We start from the raw sequence: 18,376 nt of genomic DNA, 5'->3' as shown, positions 1-18,376 counted from the left end.
CACACACACACACACACACACACACACACACACACACACACACACACACACACACACACACACACACACACACACACACACACAACATCTAAGCTTTCCAATTCCTCAAAAGACATACACTATGCTACTCTTACAACCTGGGTTCATAGCATTGCACAGGAAAAGGGTGAATATTAGTGTGTCCACCCAGGCGTCATGTTTGCAGATAAATATCCAGATGTTAGTGGGGCTTTTGTCCAGGCCTGTATTAACTGCGATGCCATTTTGGATCCTTTCAGTGGAAGCCACCACAGACCGGCCGGGCAGTGTACTGCTAACACATGGTTTCTTGGCATTAAGGTCAAACATTTCTCCAGCAGGTAGATTCTCACTGATAGGTTGCAGAGTTTGTTGGTGCAACTTTAAAAGAGCAGTTCAGTAAACATAAGACCCTCAGGTCACCCAGGCAGAGCCACTTCTGCTGAATGGTTAGTTTGTGTGTTAGCGTGTACAGAGGCTGTAGGTATGCAGCGAGTCCTTATGATTTAGACCAGGCTGGATGCAGAATAAACCACAATGAGCATCTGTCTTAGAGTGAAGAAAGGAAAGGAGAGGCCACTCCAGGACAGGCAGTGCTTGTGTTCTGACTCATACTTTTCCATCTGCTCTTTTACAGTGAATTAAAAAGGCTCTGTTGAAAATGATATTACAGTGTATATGGGTTGAATTTTAAAGTAAAGTCATGCGTCACTTTCATTTGTCAGTTCTGCTTGACATAACAACCTGTCTCTGTGGAGGTTAAATGTCCCCATGTAGACATCAATACAGCATGATAGTATTGTTAGCTGACTCATTATGCTGTGACTGTGACTGTGTGTGCAGATCAGATTGGCAGAAACCCAGGCCTGCAGGCCATCTGGGAGGACGAGAAGCAGAGGAGGAGAGAAAAGAACCAGGCCTCCCAGATAGAAACCCCTGAGTCACAAGGTGAGCACACCTACAGTGGAAACTCTTAATTGATAGTAAACTGTTCTGAGGAGAGAACACTTTGTATCTTGTGCTGATTTGGTACTGGGTTTCTTTCAAAAGGCTCCTAACATACATGTTGTCATCACATTGTATAGCTGCCAGCCACCAACAAATTTTATTTTTAATTAAATGATAAGACAAGTAAGATTTTGTGTTATTGTCAACAAATCCCATAAAAAGACCAAAACCGTCTATGTGTTAGTTTGTCTCTCAATACTTCCCTAAGCTCATTGGTTCCAACTGGAGACATAATTCTTGGGTTACAAATATATTTTAATTTTTACTAATGGCCAAAATATTACCTAATCAGCTATTCACTGTAGTTGTTTAACTCCATTTACTAAAACAGGAGGAAATAGTTTGTTTGGGGACTATTTTCAGTGGTGGATGAATCCACCTTTGGTGCTCTAGTGAGTATTTGTGTCAGCAGTACGGTGTATGTGGGACTTAGTCAACAGTGTGGCTCAATGTGTTTTTAACAACAATGGAGGAAGAAGAGCTATCTGACTGTGATTAGCAGTCAGTGTTGGTTTGAGTCTTTTTGAGGGATTTGTTGACAATAGGAAAAATATAAAATATCACCAGACTAATCCTTTGAAGAATAAGTCGTGGTTATTATAACTTCAGTCTTGGTGAATACTAATGCTCTTACCAAGTTAATTACTGAGATCTGAGAAAGTGGTTACACTTCTACAAAGAATTCAGATGGGGAAAGAAAGACAAGGGCCCTGTTTTCATCTGGCATTAACATCCGTCCTTAGTTATCGAAACACAAGTGCTGGTACAGGTGAAAACACTCTCAGGACACATTAAGGATGCAACAGGTATGTGATACTGGCCATATTAAGGACCGCCTTCTCAACTGACACCCCCTGCCTCATAGGAAGTACATATACAGGATTTGTCTGCAACTTCTGAGTCACAAGCAGCTCTGTCTAAAGTTTGTGTTTTGATGTTGTTATACTGTCTGCAAAGGGTCTGTTTGTTCCCCTGCACTTATACAGCTCTCTGGAGCTTTTCCACAGTTGCCTTTTAAAAGGTAGCAGCAGTGACCACCGGGGGATATTAACCTTCGTTTAGACTCATAAAATGTACCCGAATACACAAATACGTAGGATATATTACTTCAGATATTCCTGTTCTTTCTTTGTGACCTCTGCCATTGCTATTTAGGAGCCAGAGAAGTTGTAAACGGATAAACAAATTAATTTCCTAAATAATATTCGCAATAAAAGTCCCCAGTTGTTTTGTTATAAAAGCTTTTATTATGAAGCAGAAAATCAGGAAATGGGGCTTCAGCAGCAGTAACTTAATAGGACTATAGAACTCAAAGTGAATGTGAAAGAAAGCAGAGAGCTGACCACAGACACTTAAAATGACTTTCTCCAAGTGTTATTCATACGTTCATATAATGCACCTTAAAATCCAAACATATTACAAAAACGGTAACAAAAAATGGGTTTCCATTCCAATATGCAGGCTATCTATATGTAAACCGAAATGATGTACATGTTGATGCAGAGCAGGGAAGTGAAATCAGATCCCAAGTGGTCACTGAAGACTCATGTGGAGACGCATGCTGCTTCCAGGTGTGAACAGACGTACTGAGAGCTGTCCACTTGTGATCAGATCACTCAGTACGGATGGTAATTTCAGGTGAGAACACCCTCCTAGTCTCTGTACAGACCAAAGAGTCTGTAATGGCAGCTGGATAAGTGCCAGCTCACCCCCTGGGCACTGCCGAGGTGAGCATGTCTATACGCAATGCGGGATTAATAAAGTAATGCTTCTTCTTTAAAGCAAGTCATCAGGAGCACCTCTCCTCCTAACCTACAGTATATAAACCTACTGCAATATAAACTTACTACAGTATGACGTTACTACAGTTAGACTTACTACAGTATAGACTTACTACAGTATAGACTTACTACAGTATAGACTTACTACAGTATAGACTTACTACAGTATAAACTTAATACATTATAAACTAACTACATTATAAACTTACTATAGTATAAACTTACTACAGTATAAACTAACTACAGTATAGACTTACTACATTATAGACTTACTACAGTATAAAGTTACTACAGTATAGACTTACTACAGTATAGACTTACTACAGTATAAACTTACTACAGTATAAACTTAATACATTATAAACTAACTACATTATAAACTTACTACAGTATAAACTAACTACAGTATAGACTTACTACATTATAGACTTACTACAGTATAGACTTACTACAGTATAAACTTAATACATTATAAACTAACTACATTATAAACTTACTACAGTATAAACTTACTACAGTATAAACTTACTACAGTATAAACTAACTACAGTATAGACTTACTACAGTATAAAGTTACTACAGTTAGACTTACTACAGTATAGACTTACTACAGTATAAACGTACTACAGTTAGACTTACTACAGTATAAACTTACTACAGTATAAACTTACTACGGTATAAACTAACTACAGTATAGACTTACCACAGTATAAAGTTACTACAGTTAGACTTACTACAGTATAGACTTACTACAGTATAGACTTACTACAGTATAAACGTACTACAGTATAAACGTACTACAGTTAGACTTACTACAGTTTAAACGTACTACAGTATAAACGTACTACAGTTAGACTTACTACAGTATAAACGTACTACAGTATAAACGTACTACAGTATAGACTTACTACAGTTAGACTTACTACAGTATAAACTTACTACAGTATAGACTAACTACAGTAAAAACTTACTACAGTATAGACTTACTACAGTATAAACGTACTACAGTATAAACTTACTACAGTTTAAACGTACTACAGTATAAACGTACTACAGTATAAACGTACTACAGTATAAACTTACTACAGTTAGACTTACTACAGTATAGACTTACTACAGTATAGACTTACTACAGTACAAACCTATTACAGTATAGACTTACTACAGTATAAACTTACTACAGTTAGACTTACTACAGTATAGACTTACTACAGTTAGACTTACTACAGTATAAACTTACTACAGTTAGACTTACTACAGTATAAACTTACTACAGTATAAACTTACTACAGTATAAACTTACTACAGTATAGACTTACTACAGTATAAACCTATTACAGTATAGACTTACTACAGTATAAACTTACTACAGTATAGACTTACTACAGTATAAACGTACTACAGTATAGACTTACTACAGTATAGACTTACTACAGTATAGACTTACTACAGTATAAAGTTACTACAGTATAAACGTACTACAGTATAAACGTACTACAGTATAGACTTACTACAGTATAGACTTACTACAGTATAAAGTAACTACAGTATAGACTTACTACAGTATAAACTTACTACAGTATAGACTTACTACAGTATAAAGTAACTACAGTATAGACGTACTACAGTATAAAGTAACTACAGTATAGACTTACTACAGTATAGACATACTACAGTATAAAGTAACTACAGTATAAACGTACTACAGTATAGACTTACTACAGTATAGACTTACTACAGTATAGACTTACTACAGTATAAACGTATTACAGTATAGACTTACTACAGTATAAACTTACTACAGTATAAACGTATTACAGTATAGACTTACTACAGTATAAAGTTACTACAGTATAAACGTACTACAGTATAGACTTACTACAGTATAGACTTACTACAGTATAAACTTACTACAGTATAAACGTATTACAGTATAGACTTACTACAGTATAAACTTACTACAGTATAAACGTATTACAGTATAGACTTACTACAGTATAAAGTTACTACAGTATAAACGTACTACAGTATAAACGTACTACAGTATAGACTTACTACAGTATAGACTTACTACAGTATAGACTTACTACAGTATAAAGTAACTACAGTATAGGCTTACTACAGTATAAACTTACTACAGTATAGACTTACTACAGTATAAAGTAACTACAGTATAGATGTACTACAGTATAGACTTACTACAGTATAAAGAAACTACAGTATAAACGTACTATAGTATAGACTTACTACAGTATAGACTTACTACAGTATAAAGTAACTACAGTATAGACTTACTACAGTATAAAGTTACTACAGTATAAACGTACTACAGTATAAACGTACTACAGTATAGACTTACTACAGTATAGACTTACTACAGTATAAAGTAACTACAGTATAGGCTTACTACAGTATAAACTTACTACAGTATAGACTTACTACAGTATAAAGTAACTACAGTATAGATGTACTACAGTATAGACTTACTACAGTATAAAGAAACTACAGTATAAACGTACTATAGTATAGACTTACTACAGTATAGACTTACTACAGTATAAAGTAACTACAGTATAGACGTACTACAGTATAAACTTACTACAGTATAGACTTACTACAGTATAGACTTACTACAATATAAAGTTACTACAGTATAAAGTAACTACAGTATAGACTTACTACAGTATAAAGTAACTACAGTATAGACTTACTACAGTATAGTCTTACTACAGTATAGACTTACTACAGTATAAAGTAACTACAGTATAGACTTACTACAGTATAGTCTTACTACAGTATAGTCTTACTACAGTATTGATTTTCATTGTACTATGTGCAATGACAAAAAGATTCTGATTCCTTGTTTTGTTGCATTTCCTTCCATCCTTAAATATCCGTGTGATTGTTGACACAACTTTGTCCTCTAACCAGACTTTAATCATTCCAACTGTGAGTCGTCGTCCCCCCCCCCCCCCCCCCCCATACACACACACACACACACACACACACACACACACACACACACACACACACACACACACACACACACACACACACACACACACACACACACAGGGATCTGTCATGGACACAGGGTGGAAAACAATGACAGGCCAGTCTCCTTAGTTTTGATGAAATGTGTTTGCTTAAATGTGCACTCAAGGTTCCTTGGTGTAAAAGTGTAGAGAGAGGAAGTGTAACTGTCCAGGTCTCAGAGATTAGTTTCTACAGAAAATACAGAATGACACATTTTAAAGATTGTGCTGTTCAGTCGTGTTATGTGGAATTACACCCAGTCCTATGTTATTGTTAAAATGAAGTGATAGAACGCCACTTCTGGCATACTTAATAGTCTTTGGTTACCACAATGTGTAATTGTAGTTAAGAATTTGAAGTCCAGAAAAACTCTGGAATCTTAGAGCAGATAGTTTCCAGGAAATGATGAACGCACTATTGAAAAAGTTTGTCTGATGTTTTCCAGATCGTGGGCTTGTCACTTCAACGGAGAGCGAGAAAATCTTCATGAAGAGGTTCAAGGAGATTCTGAAGGAGATTGAGTTTGACGTGTAAGTTCCTCATCCTTCTGACAGTCTCATGGGCTCACAGGGTGTTACAGGACAAATTCTATCTGAAAGTCATTGCTGAACAGTTGTCCTACGAAAACCTGAGTTGCTGTCAAGAAGCTGGAACTTATGAAAGAGAGAAACAATGTTTGAAACCAAGCAAAGGATGCTTCAAGTACCATCAGTGACCTGCAGACTCAGACCACATTCATTGTTGATTGTTTATATCGCTGTAAGGAAGCTGTTGCATGTATTAAGGTCCCCTCTGCTGCTTAGCCTAATGCCAGTGTCATTGTCCAACTCCTTTCCTCTCAGGGCAGAGAGGGAGGCAGTGACAGCAGGGCTGGGAGGACATGGGAAGGAGGGATGGAGAAAGTGAAGTCAGAACAGATGTAGTGAGGGGGTGGAGACAGAACGGGTGTAGTGCAGAGAAAGGGTTTGTCAATGAGGCCACACGCCCTCCCTCCCTCCCACTCCCACGATGTACAGGCGGAAAGTATTTCCTGTTATAAATAAAAGTACAGTTGGCTCGGCAGCCATGCGTTCCTCTGCATCAGATCCAGATGACTTCTATTCACTAACTTCTATTATCAGGAACAGAGACGAAAGGGGAGAGCAGTGTGGGCTTTTGGAACACACACACACACACACACAACACACACACACACACACACACACACACACACACACACACACACACACACACACACACACACACACACACACACACACACATACACACACACACAGAGAGAGCTCCCTGGCCGCTCTCAGCTCTCCCACTGCCTGACTGTCTCAGTCCCCTCTCTGTTAATACTCACACTGCCTGTCACTTCCTTTCTGCTGTCTTACGCATCACTATTATTGCCTCTGTATTCTCAGGTCTTATTTTGCACTGCAGGCTTTGCTGTGAATATCTCATTTCTTTTCGGGTTTACCCTTTTCTTTTCATCTTCTTATCTTTGTTGTTTTCAGCCCAACCCTCTGTCACAGAGACTTTTCTTACCAGCTAATGCTGGTATTGTTTTCACAACACTAGTGTAGTGTGGCCTACCACAGAGGCAGATTTAAGTACCCTGCCAGGTGTTTATATGTCGGTCTAACACCTAAGGGTGTGGAGGTGAGATCAAAATAAAGGCAGAGTTTGAAAATGGGCCTGGCCTCATTGGGCATCGCGGCTGATGTGATCCCGTGGTCTCTAGTTCATGCTATTTCTCAATCTTAATCTCATAACCCTCTACTGCATTGATCTATTAAGGCCTAGACAATGTGGTTTTTGTTAGTCCTGAACAAGTACAGAACCGCCTCGTAAATCTGATTCGTGGATCCATCCTCCCTCCCTGTCACTGCCCTCAAACTCACTGTCCTCCATCACATCTTTGACACTTTAAAACAAGAATCGGCAGCCTTTTTGATATGTAGTGCCATTGATTGTTAATCAGTGTGCCATTTCAGCATTATACCTGCTACTGCCTTCCAAGCCCACTCAGGCGTTATTCTGTAGTTCCTGGTTAATCCATCTCCATCTCTACTGTTCCTGTCTGCAGAGTTACAGGTTCACTTATTCATTTAATTCTCCATCTCTACTGTTCCTGTCTGTAGAGTTACAGGTTCACTTATTCATTTAATTCTCCATCTCTACTGTTCCTGTCTGTAGAGTTACAGGTTCACTTATTCATTTAATTATCCATCTCTACTGTTCCTGTCTGTAGAGTTACAGGTTCACTTATTCATTTAATTATCCATCTCTACTGTTCCTGACTGTAGAGTTACAGGTTCACTTATTCATTTAATTATCCATCTCTACTGTTCCTGTCTGTAGAGTTACAGGTTCACAGTTATTCATTTAATTCTCCATCTCTACTGTTCCTGTCTGTAGAGTTACAGGTTCATACTTATTCATTTCACTCTTTTCGCATTTAGCTGGAATAAAATGCTATGTGTTGAGTTCATTCACTTATATGCGCTACAATACGTATGTAAAAATGTCTTGTAATTACTTGCCAACATAATGGCATAGATAGTCAGAATTTAACATATGTGTTAAAGTTGGATTTTAAAACATTTTATTTACATAATAAGCATCTAACAATTGGTATTCAGATGTTTAATATTGATCAAAAAGAGAAGTCTGGAAATTTGAAATGGAAAATGTGTAGAAGCCCAGAAGACACTTTATATATAGAGTAGGTAAAGACCACACTCTATAACTTAATTATGATTTATACAGACCATGAGCAGCAACAAGTCACAGCATTTTTAATCTTAATAATAATTATATCAATATACAGTTAGGGCTACACGGTGGTGTAGTGGTTAGCACTGTCGCCTCACAGCAAGAAGGTCACAGGTTCGGAGTTTGCATGTTCTCCCCGTGTCTGCGTGGGTTTTCTCCGGGTACTCCGGTTTCCGCCCACAGTCCAAAGACATGCATGTGTTAGGTTAATTGTGCGTCTCTATGTGCCCTGTGATGGACTGGCGTCCTGTCCGGGGTGTGCCCCGCCTTACGCCCGATGTCAGCTGGGATCGGCTCCAGCACCCCAGAAGACCCCGACCCCGGGATAATCGGTTGAAGATGAATGAATGAATATACAGTTTTTATACAAGAATCTTGTGTGCACAGTGGTAACAAAAACCTTCCTTTTAACAGACCGAGTCCAACAGAACCACAATATGGAGGACGGACATCTGTCTTCATGTGGTTGGTAGACAGAGAAAGAGAGAATGACAGACAGATAGACAGAAAGACAGACAGTCCCAGGGATGCAAGCATCCACAGAATTAACACAGGCTCGGCCTCCCATTCTACTTTTGGAGACTCTAGGAACGACAAGTAGCCCTGCATTCTCAGAGCGCAGCGATCTAGTCGGGTAATACGGTACTATGAGCTCTTTAAGATACGACGGAGCCTGACCAATAAGAGCTTTGTAGGTAAGAAGAAGGATTTTAAATTCTATTCTAGATTTTACAGGTAGCCAGTGCAGAGAAGCTAATACAGGAGAAACAAACCCTTCCCTTGTTGCATAGTTCTGACCAGTTAAACAAAATCGTGAGATTGTTCTTTGTTTTTAGATGTCTGTAGAGCTTAAATGTCCAGTACTTAGTAGAAAAATGGAAACCTTCGCGGGAAGTCACTCTTCTGTTCAAAATTATCCTCCAGGTCAAGGACCAAACAATAAAATAAACCTGTGTCCATTACTTCCAGTGAACCTAAGTATACAACAAAAACATCTGCACAATCCTCGTTTTTCACCATTAAAGTTTTTTTTGTGGTAGCTTTACCTTTTGAGATGTTGGGCTATATAAATAAGAAGGACTTTATTTGACTTGACTCGTTGCATTGAAGCAACAAATGGTAAATGACAAAAACCAGTGTTGAAATAATCTTATGTAAGTATGCTCCCACCCCAAGATGTTACAACATGTAAAATGCTTTCTGTTGCCTCAGTGCAGTGATATGCTGCAGAATGGTATCTTTCCTTTCTCTTCTATTCATCCCTCCTCAGAACCATCATTCACAATCTCACATCAAAACAGAGCCAGTAAAGGCAGCGTGGGGGGCGTGGCTTGGTAGCAAAATGTGTTAATCGCCGCAGTAATCTCCTGACACCTGCGAGGCTGGCTCCCTCATCGCCTTTAAAGTCGTTAGCTAGCAGCCTAATTAAGAGACAGCCAGACAGTGGCACGTGCACGCCGACTCTCTGGAGCCCTTTCCTCACACAGCCCTGCCGAACAAACTGTCTGAATGACAATGAGACTGCAGTGAAATCTCATCCTAACGACAGACATTGGAATAGCAGCAAGATGTCAGCTGATAAAGACTCCAAAAAGGTTGACTTCATATGTTTACAGCCATGTTTTCATCAGTCATCACCTCTGAAAATCATCCATCATTTAACAGGCTCTCTACCTGGTTGGATTTAACATGTAGAGCGAGAAGCCTTAAGCTCATTCATCATTTACAGTGAGTAAAGGGGGGCCATGTGGCTCGGACTTCTCAGTAAACACAGTACAGCGTTTGTCTTCTGCCACTGCTGTCTCTCTATATGTACTGATTACACAGGAGGGCTTACCGTATTCCTCTGTGCTGCTGCTGCTGCTGCTGCTGCTGCTGCTGCTGCTGCTGCTGCTGCTGCTGCTGCTGCTGCTGGGCTCAGACATAATGTTCTGCAGCTTCACCTGTCCATCCACACTGTGTTCTCAGGGCGTTTGATCACAATGAAGCTTGAATTCATCTTTTCATTAAATGTTGCCCATGCATGCCTATTTAATCAGATGTGAAAATCCTCCTTCTATACCGGCTTGAGATCAGTTCTGGAGTAGTACCTAACATGATAGTCATTTTTTCTTTTTTTATGACTGTTACTGTGAAATTGGTTCTACTTGTGAGTGGCAGCCGTCTTCCTGGTCTACATTTCAGTATTTCAGAGTCACTAAGTGGTGAGTTGCTAGGCGATGCAGTAGGGCAGCATGGGTATGGGCGCGTGATAGGCCATTTGTAGCTGAGAGCAATCTGGAGGGATACAAAGCCGGAGTTGGCTGCCTGCCTGTTTTTCATTCATGGTTTCTCTCCAACACACAGACACACACCACTTAGCTGTACACAGCCGTCACACAGCACCTCTGTGTACATACACAGAGTAAACAGAGCACTTCCCCTGATTAAGACCCGCAGTAAATGGATGCTAATAAAACATGACCGCATGGGGTCAGATACCAGGAGGTCCTCTACTGTGTGCTTCAGGTAACAGCCAGGCTGACTGCACTGCTGGTGCTCATGTACTGCATGTGTTTGATCTCTGTGCTTTTTTGGTATATTCAATTCAATTTTATCTACAGTGCCAAATCACAACAACAGTTATCTCAAGACACTTTCCATATAGAGTAGTTCTAGACCACATTCTATGACTCATTTATGATTTACACTAAATACCTTTTTTTCTCAAACTTCTTTATTTGGTTTAGAGTGCAATTGTATTAAAACAATTACAAAGAGTGAATTAGCCATTTTTCTTAAAGAAAAAACAAACAAGCGGTCATTGAAGTATTGGGAGAAAAAGAGAGAAACACCAGCACATCAGTCAGGTTATAATAAACTGCAATTGGGATAGTAACAGACATCCTAAATCAGAGTAGCAGCATGTGACCCTCAACGCAACAGAAATAACATAACTACCCCTCTAAGTTGCTCCAGTCAGGGCTGAGTGGAAGATCTGTCATCTTAACAGAATGTAGGAATGGGCCCCATGATTTCCCAAATGCACTGGAGCAGCCAGATGAAGACAGTCTGATTTTCTCCGATTTAAGGAAATAAAGGGTGTCTCTAATCCAGCGGACATGACAAGGCGGTTGTTGATTTCCAATTATTACTATTAGGCTTCTGACAGGTTAGCAAAAGTTAGTGCATCCTTTTCTGGACTGGGGAGCAACCCCAAATAGTGCACTCAGAGCATTTTAACGTTATTTTTTACCCCCAACTACCTCTGACAGGGTCTAGAAAAGCTAGGATACACTAAATACTAATAAGAAATTAATTCATATTATTTTTAATATTAATTAAATTAAATTAAGTCTTCACTGCATATACAATGGACGTCTGGACAGTTTAAACTGCAAATTGAGTGGTTGGTGCAGGTATGCAACTACAAGGCGATTGTAGTTATCAATGAATCAGAGTTTGTGTTTTCTGTGTTGCAATTAATAGTTATGTTTGTTCCCGGTATCCTTGAGCCTTAGGGCCTCGTCAAATAATTTATAAAGAAAGAAAGAATTATAAAATGTGTTGTTATGGCAGGTATGATCATCATGCAGAAATGGCTTCAGTTTGTGTCTTTATTTGCTCAGGACACAAAGTTCGCCTGTTAGCGACGGGGAGGACCAAGAGGATCCTCTTGCGGAAATGACTCTCCATTCTGAACCCCTGACCCCTGAGGGACTGTCGTGTACCCTCGCTAATGCTGTGGAGGTGCACAGACACTCACAGCCAGGTGAGGAAAGCTTACTACTTGGATGCATGAAAACTGTGCTAGTGAAATGCTGAAATAGAGTTTCTGTACTGGAGAGTTTATCAAGAAAGTCCCACAGGAGTGAACTGTTTTCCTGAACACACACACAAATGGATTCAGATATTTATAATCAGTTTGCTGTGGAGCTTTTTACTGTGTCTGTCAGTATTAAATGGACCTTGATGTGAGATTGTCAAAAAACAAAGTGGGGTAAGAAATATAAGTAATTCTGTTTACAGCCTCTCACTCATTAATGATGGCTGTGGCTCAGTGTGGGTAGCCTCACGAGTCCATCCTGATCTCTGAGCACCATTGTATTTTACTCTCAGATCAGTCTGGTAATGTGAAACGTAGAAAATTTGGAGAAGTTTGACCAGCGACCGAACCAATCAGTGATGGTTTTGAGGTGAAGTGACGAAACAAGAAGAGACTGTTCAGTGTAAACAACATGGAGGCTTCCACGGATGAGATGAGCAGCTATGGATCAAGCCGCCCACTAACTCTTTTTCCTCTGGATCCTTCTGTTGAATATGGACCAGGCTCCTGAAATTGGGCCTTTGATCCGTAAATTCACCTTACACAAACAGAAAATATCCTTTACCGGGGCGGCCGGTGGCACAGTGGTTAGAGCAGTCGGCCCATGTAAAGAGGCTGGTCCTCGATGCCGCAGGTATTAGTATCAGCAGTTATCTAAGTGTCCTTGGGCAAGACACAATTGTTCAACGTGTTGTGCATGGGAGTGTGAATGTGGTGTGAATGCTTAGATTAGATGATGAGCAGATAGCCTATACCATCAGTGGGAATGTGACAAGTAGTGCAAAAGCATTTTGAGCGGTCAGAAGATTAGAAAGGAGCTATTCAGCATTTACCATTCACTTTATAATACAGAGAGACCATATGAAGGTTTGCCTTCTCTCACTGCTGATTAAGAGACTATCTGGCTGTTAAGTCTGATTTAACACCCTTTCAAAATATGATTTCCGGGTCCATACTCTCCGTTGAAATAAAACCAGCACAACGGCCGAACACGTGAACAATTACGATCACCTCTTTCTTCAGTTAGACATCTTTTTCATTCATTGATAAGAAATAGGTAAAATGACAATTACGTTTGTTTGTTTGTTTGTTTTACTCAGATCTGTTCAAACAGGGAACCCGGCACTGTGGTGTGCTTGGACCCAGAAATCATATTTTGAGAGACGTTACGTCACATCTTTAGAGCCGGATTGCCTTGCCATCATAATTAGCTTAAGTAAAAAGTGTGTTACCTACAGTAGATAACGGTTAGCATGCCGCCAGTTTGGAGAAGCAGACAGGAGTACCTTGACTATGGATTTGAACCTCATACAACCACACTTCCAGAAAGCCAAATTGTCCCTTTAATGTCCAGTATCTCCAGCGGGCTTAAGCCTGGAGGGAGTGTTTGTGTGTTTGTGACCCATCAGCCTTATATTTTTTGTGCACATGTGTGACTCCATGCTCAAAGACCTCTTGTGGTTGTGGTGCTTCACAACTTTTTAAAAACAGATTTAAATAACTGCTTTAAATGGTCATTGACTACTGACTCCTCACTGTGACAAGTGATCTAAAACTGCTTCAGTAGCAAAAGACATTTCTGGTGATTGGCTAGGCTAAAAACCAGCCTTGCCTCGTCTTTAGCAGGTCACATTTTGACCTTTGTGAGATGTCTCAGTGACGCTAACAGTTCTGTTGTGTTCCTGTCCCCCATCCCAGACTCTGTGAGGAGCAGTGGTAAAATCCCCGAGGAGGCTGTCATTGATGAGGAGGCCATCTTGAGTCTCCTGGAGAACAGTCAGACCTTCCTCCCGCTCTCCCAGACATCCAACCACTCACCCCTGTTAGGTACTGTAGCCACGTGGATCCATGCACAGCTCTAGTCTGCTCTCTCTCTCTTTAAAATGTACATTTATGTCAAGCTCTCTTTATGTGCTAAATTGGCTTATTTGTTCATTACTCTTTGTTTTTTAGTTTCACAAATGCTCATGTTTTCAAGAATCCAAGTCCTTTTTTTCTTTCTCATCACACTGTCTGTCATGTCTCAACAACCTTTTTATCTCTTGGATGGCATCTTAAATGAAGTTGGGTTTTTTTCTGCTTGAATGTTGTTGCTTGACTTAAAGGCTCAGTAGGCAGGAAAACTAGAAAATAGGTGATTGTTGAGTCTACCCAGGTCTCATCTCCTCAGCTCTGACCCAAGCTCTTCCCACCAGACAAGCACAGGCATCTGATGCACGACAGTCCCTGCCGAGGCAATCGCACACTTGCCAAAGCTTCTTTTTTTCTCGTTATCCTCCATAATGTCTCAGGTAAGACATGAGCGATAGTAAATAATATTTATATTTAGGCAATACTGACAAGTGCTGAATTAGTTCACAGACGGCCGGGGCGACTGAAATGGAGAACTAACTTCACTAATATGTTCACCTGTGTCAGTATGCTTACGCCTCACTCATTTCCATCCCCCCGATCCTGATTGTTAAAATGAATTTTCTGTCACTCTTGGCAAACTTGTAGGTGTGAGAAGACGTTTAAGGTGGAATAGTTTGATTCAGGACTCTAATGTAGCAACATAACCCTGAGCTTGTATTAGCAGCAGCCGTATGCCTTTGGAGGCTAACATATTAGCAACCTCTGACAATGCGTTATGGGCTCGGACCAGGGTGTTTCCATGGTAACTCAGTCCACACAACCAAATCCTCATCACAGCAACTGTAGCTGTTAGAGGAACAATCATTGAGCAGTTTACCTGTCCAAGAGAAGAACAGTGAGCTCCGAGTCCAAGTTCAAACCAATGTTATCCTGAACTTCTCTCCATCCTTGAAACACAACGCTGATATTTATACTTGTTTTATCGCATTTGTTGTCAGACTCTCTGACTCTCAGAGTCCCTTTTTGACAAATCTGTCTTCCTCTTCTTTGATTGTTTTGCACTGAACGCGGCTGTTTCCAACCGTGGAATCGCAATCTTTCCTGTCCGATCATCAGCTGCAGACTGGGTTTCCACTGAAAAGACGTGAACGCGCATCTGCTTTAGTAGAACAGCCAATCACAGGGCCTGCTATCTCAGCTGCTCTGTGATTGGTCAAAGTTTTCCGTCACGAGTTAGATTCTTTGCAGGCTTTAAACAGCCTAGGAGAGAGGCAGAGGTCTGATCTTCTCTCACATCACTTAATTTACATCATCCCCAAGGTTATTATGGAAGTTTTTGCCTAATACTGCCAGAAATAAGCTGCCTACTGAGCCTTTAATCCTGGTTTTAAGATTTTTTAATTTTTTCTTTTTATTTGAATCAAATCACAATGGAATCAGTTATTATAAGGAACAAAACGGTACATAAACAGTGTTTCTCTGCAATAAATTGTCTAAATACATAACCAGGCTGCTACAGTAGAACCACACAGAGCTCCACACACATCACACTGCTTGGTTATAACGCCACTCAGTCAGACATTTCTTTGCTTTGATTGAACTGATTCATTTGGTTCCAAGATTAAAGTTGTTGCTTGCAGCTAAGTGATGCAATGTCTTTTAAATGTTTTGCTGTTGTCTATGCAGACAGCAGCCAAGATCAAGCCTTCATCGATTTGCTGGCAGGACTGGAGAATGATGGTTTTTGCAGGACCCCCACTTGGCAGAATTCCCACTCCCAGTCACTTCCTGGTACCAGGAGCTACCACTGCAACAGTGATGAGGAGGAGGCGGAGCCAGAGCTGGACAAGGAAGAGGCCGAACTCAGCGTGATGATGTCACAGCGGTGGGACAACAAGCCTCCTGAGGACTCACCTTTACCAAGGCACGTTTGTCTCTGTTGTATTGTACTGAAAAATCCATTGAAATTAAGATTTTTAGAACCATCAGTTAGTTGTTCATCTAATACAAGGTTTCCCTTTTAGTTGAAACAGCTCAGTTTAATAACAAATATAGACAGAATACAAACTTTACAAATGGAAAACAAATGAATGTATACAGTGGTAAAACCTGCCACTGTAATGTGATGAGTAGAGTTGGGACCAGTCCGATCCGGAAGCTGGTGCAGATACTGACAGAATTCACTCATCAGATATCAGACATGACCAGTCCACGTACACATCCAGATATCGTAGTCTCACTCTTTATAAATATGTAATAATGCATTTTAAGCCAAAAAGCCAAAATGTTGAAGTAAGGGCGCACTCACACTGTCCTTCTGTCCCGGGCCAAAACCGTTTTTTCAGCTAAAGCCTAGTACCTTTAAGCAGTGTGAGTGCACCCGTTCCGCGCATAACAGCGGGTCGTCCACGGCCCACTTGAAAGAGGTGGGCTTTAGCAGAGCCGTTTGCACATGTACGAGCACGAGCGTGCGTAGCAGTATGTGCGCCTGTTCGGACATAGAAAATAGAAGGACGGACCATGCGCGGACATTTAACAACAACAACAATGGCGGTGAAAGGTTCACGTTGGTGTAATGCGGAGGTGGAGTGTTTACTGCAGATTTGGTCGGATGAAAATATTCAAAAACAGTCGACAAGACTCACAAAAACTCCGAGGTCTACGGAAAGATTTGTAAACAAAGCCACACACATGCGATCAATGCGTGTGACGTGTTACGGCGTGATGACATATGGACAGCAAGAAGCATTGGCCGAGGCCCTGGCAGTGTGAGTACAAACGGGGCTGGGGCGCGGGGGAAGAGGGAGAGGGGGACAAGTACCCTAAAGCTCGGGTCGCAGTACGGAAGGACAGTGTGAGTGCGCCCTAAGTGAAGCCTTCTTAACCCGAACTTCAAAAAACTGCTGTGGAATACACTGTCCATGCGTACCGTGCCCCGTGCTTTAGGGTACTTGTCCCCCCCCTCCCTCTTCCCCCACAGCCCAGGCCCGTTTGTACTCACACTTCCTGGGCCTCGGCGAATGGTTCTGGTATTTGCAGACCTAGCAGCCTTCATTATCACAATCATACTGTAGGAGCACATCTAGAGGTTTGCACAGAAATATCCAGGCTTCTTTCCTTCTTTCTACTGGTATTCATTACTTGGTCACATCTAACTGTTGTATGAATCACGATACAGAATGTTTTCTGGTAATTCAGTAAATAAATAGTTTATATGAAATAATCATGTGGTAAAACTATAGAAAAATATATCCAACTATAGACATTTTTAATGTCCCAGCCCTACCTGTTTACTCAGTGTTCCTGTCATCCCTGTGTGCACAGGCCCAGTGTGAGGGAGCCAGAGGACTGTTTCAGTGATGAACAGCAGGAGTCCTCTGATGAAGACATGGAGTGGAGTGGTAATAACTCACTGTTCGCCAACCTGTCCATCCCCCAGCTTGACGGGGCAGCAGATGAGAGCAGCGGTGAGTCCTCTCGTGCTGAGACATACTGAGACTGCACTTAAATGTCAGTTGGCTTTGCCGCTCATCCAGAGACTATAGATTAGAAGCGAGACGGATCAACTCAGTCATTTCCTGGGTCGCATGTGTTTTGCAGCAGGTCGGGAGTGTACTGGTTCCAATGAGAGAAGTGAACGTGAACACAGATAATGATAGGTCCCTTCACCCTATAGTTAACCTCTGTATAGAGAATCTTTGGCTTATCGTACATCCCCTGCTGATGTACCATCAAGGATATCAGAACACAGATCTGACAGCAGCTGAACAATGACAAGGCCTGGTTCCCTAAAGTAAGCGTACCAAATAAACCAGGCTAATTTTGGTTTGTCTGACTCATTTTCAGTTAATTCAGCTCCTTAAAGCAAGTTAAACATTGTTCAAGCTCAGTTACTATGGCAACTTATGCTGGCAAACTACAGGACCCCAGGAAATGTGTCATACTTTGAAGCCAATTTGACATAGTGGAATTACAACTTCCGTCGTTGGTCACATGATGCCCTCTGGCCCAAAAAATTTTTTTTCCATTGACTTACATAGCGAAAGAGGCATCTGTAAATATTTTTGAGCATCACAACCCGCGTGAAACGACTCATGTTAAAATCAGAATT

General features: G+C 40.7%; 1 protein-coding gene across 2 annotated transcripts in view; it reads left to right on the top strand.

Annotated features, from left to right (window-relative positions):
- The window catches only part of rev3l (REV3 like, DNA directed polymerase zeta catalytic subunit), a gene marked incomplete at its 3' end in the record, with an annotated part of 111,079 nt that overhangs the window by 58,460 nt on the left and 34,243 nt on the right, over window positions 1-18,376 (top strand). For both annotated transcript variants that reach the window (XM_083933997.1, XM_083933996.1), the window contains exons 7-12: window positions 862-966; window positions 6,289-6,373; window positions 12,215-12,357; window positions 14,110-14,238; window positions 15,952-16,189; window positions 17,590-17,732. In XM_083933997.1, coding sequence (XP_083790123.1) covers window positions 862-966; window positions 6,289-6,373; window positions 12,215-12,357; window positions 14,110-14,238; window positions 15,952-16,189; window positions 17,590-17,732 — 843 coding nt within the window. The remainder of the gene's footprint in view (window positions 1-861; window positions 967-6,288; window positions 6,374-12,214; window positions 12,358-14,109; window positions 14,239-15,951; window positions 16,190-17,589; window positions 17,733-18,376) is intronic.

The sequence above is a fragment of the Echiichthys vipera genome, assembly GCF_963691815.1.
Source record: "Echiichthys vipera genome assembly, chromosome: 19".
In the NCBI taxonomy this organism is placed as follows: domain Eukaryota; kingdom Metazoa; phylum Chordata; class Actinopteri; order Perciformes; family Trachinidae; genus Echiichthys; species Echiichthys vipera.
Note: the sequence above shows the minus strand (reverse complement) of the source record. Positions and strands in the feature narration are given on the sequence as shown.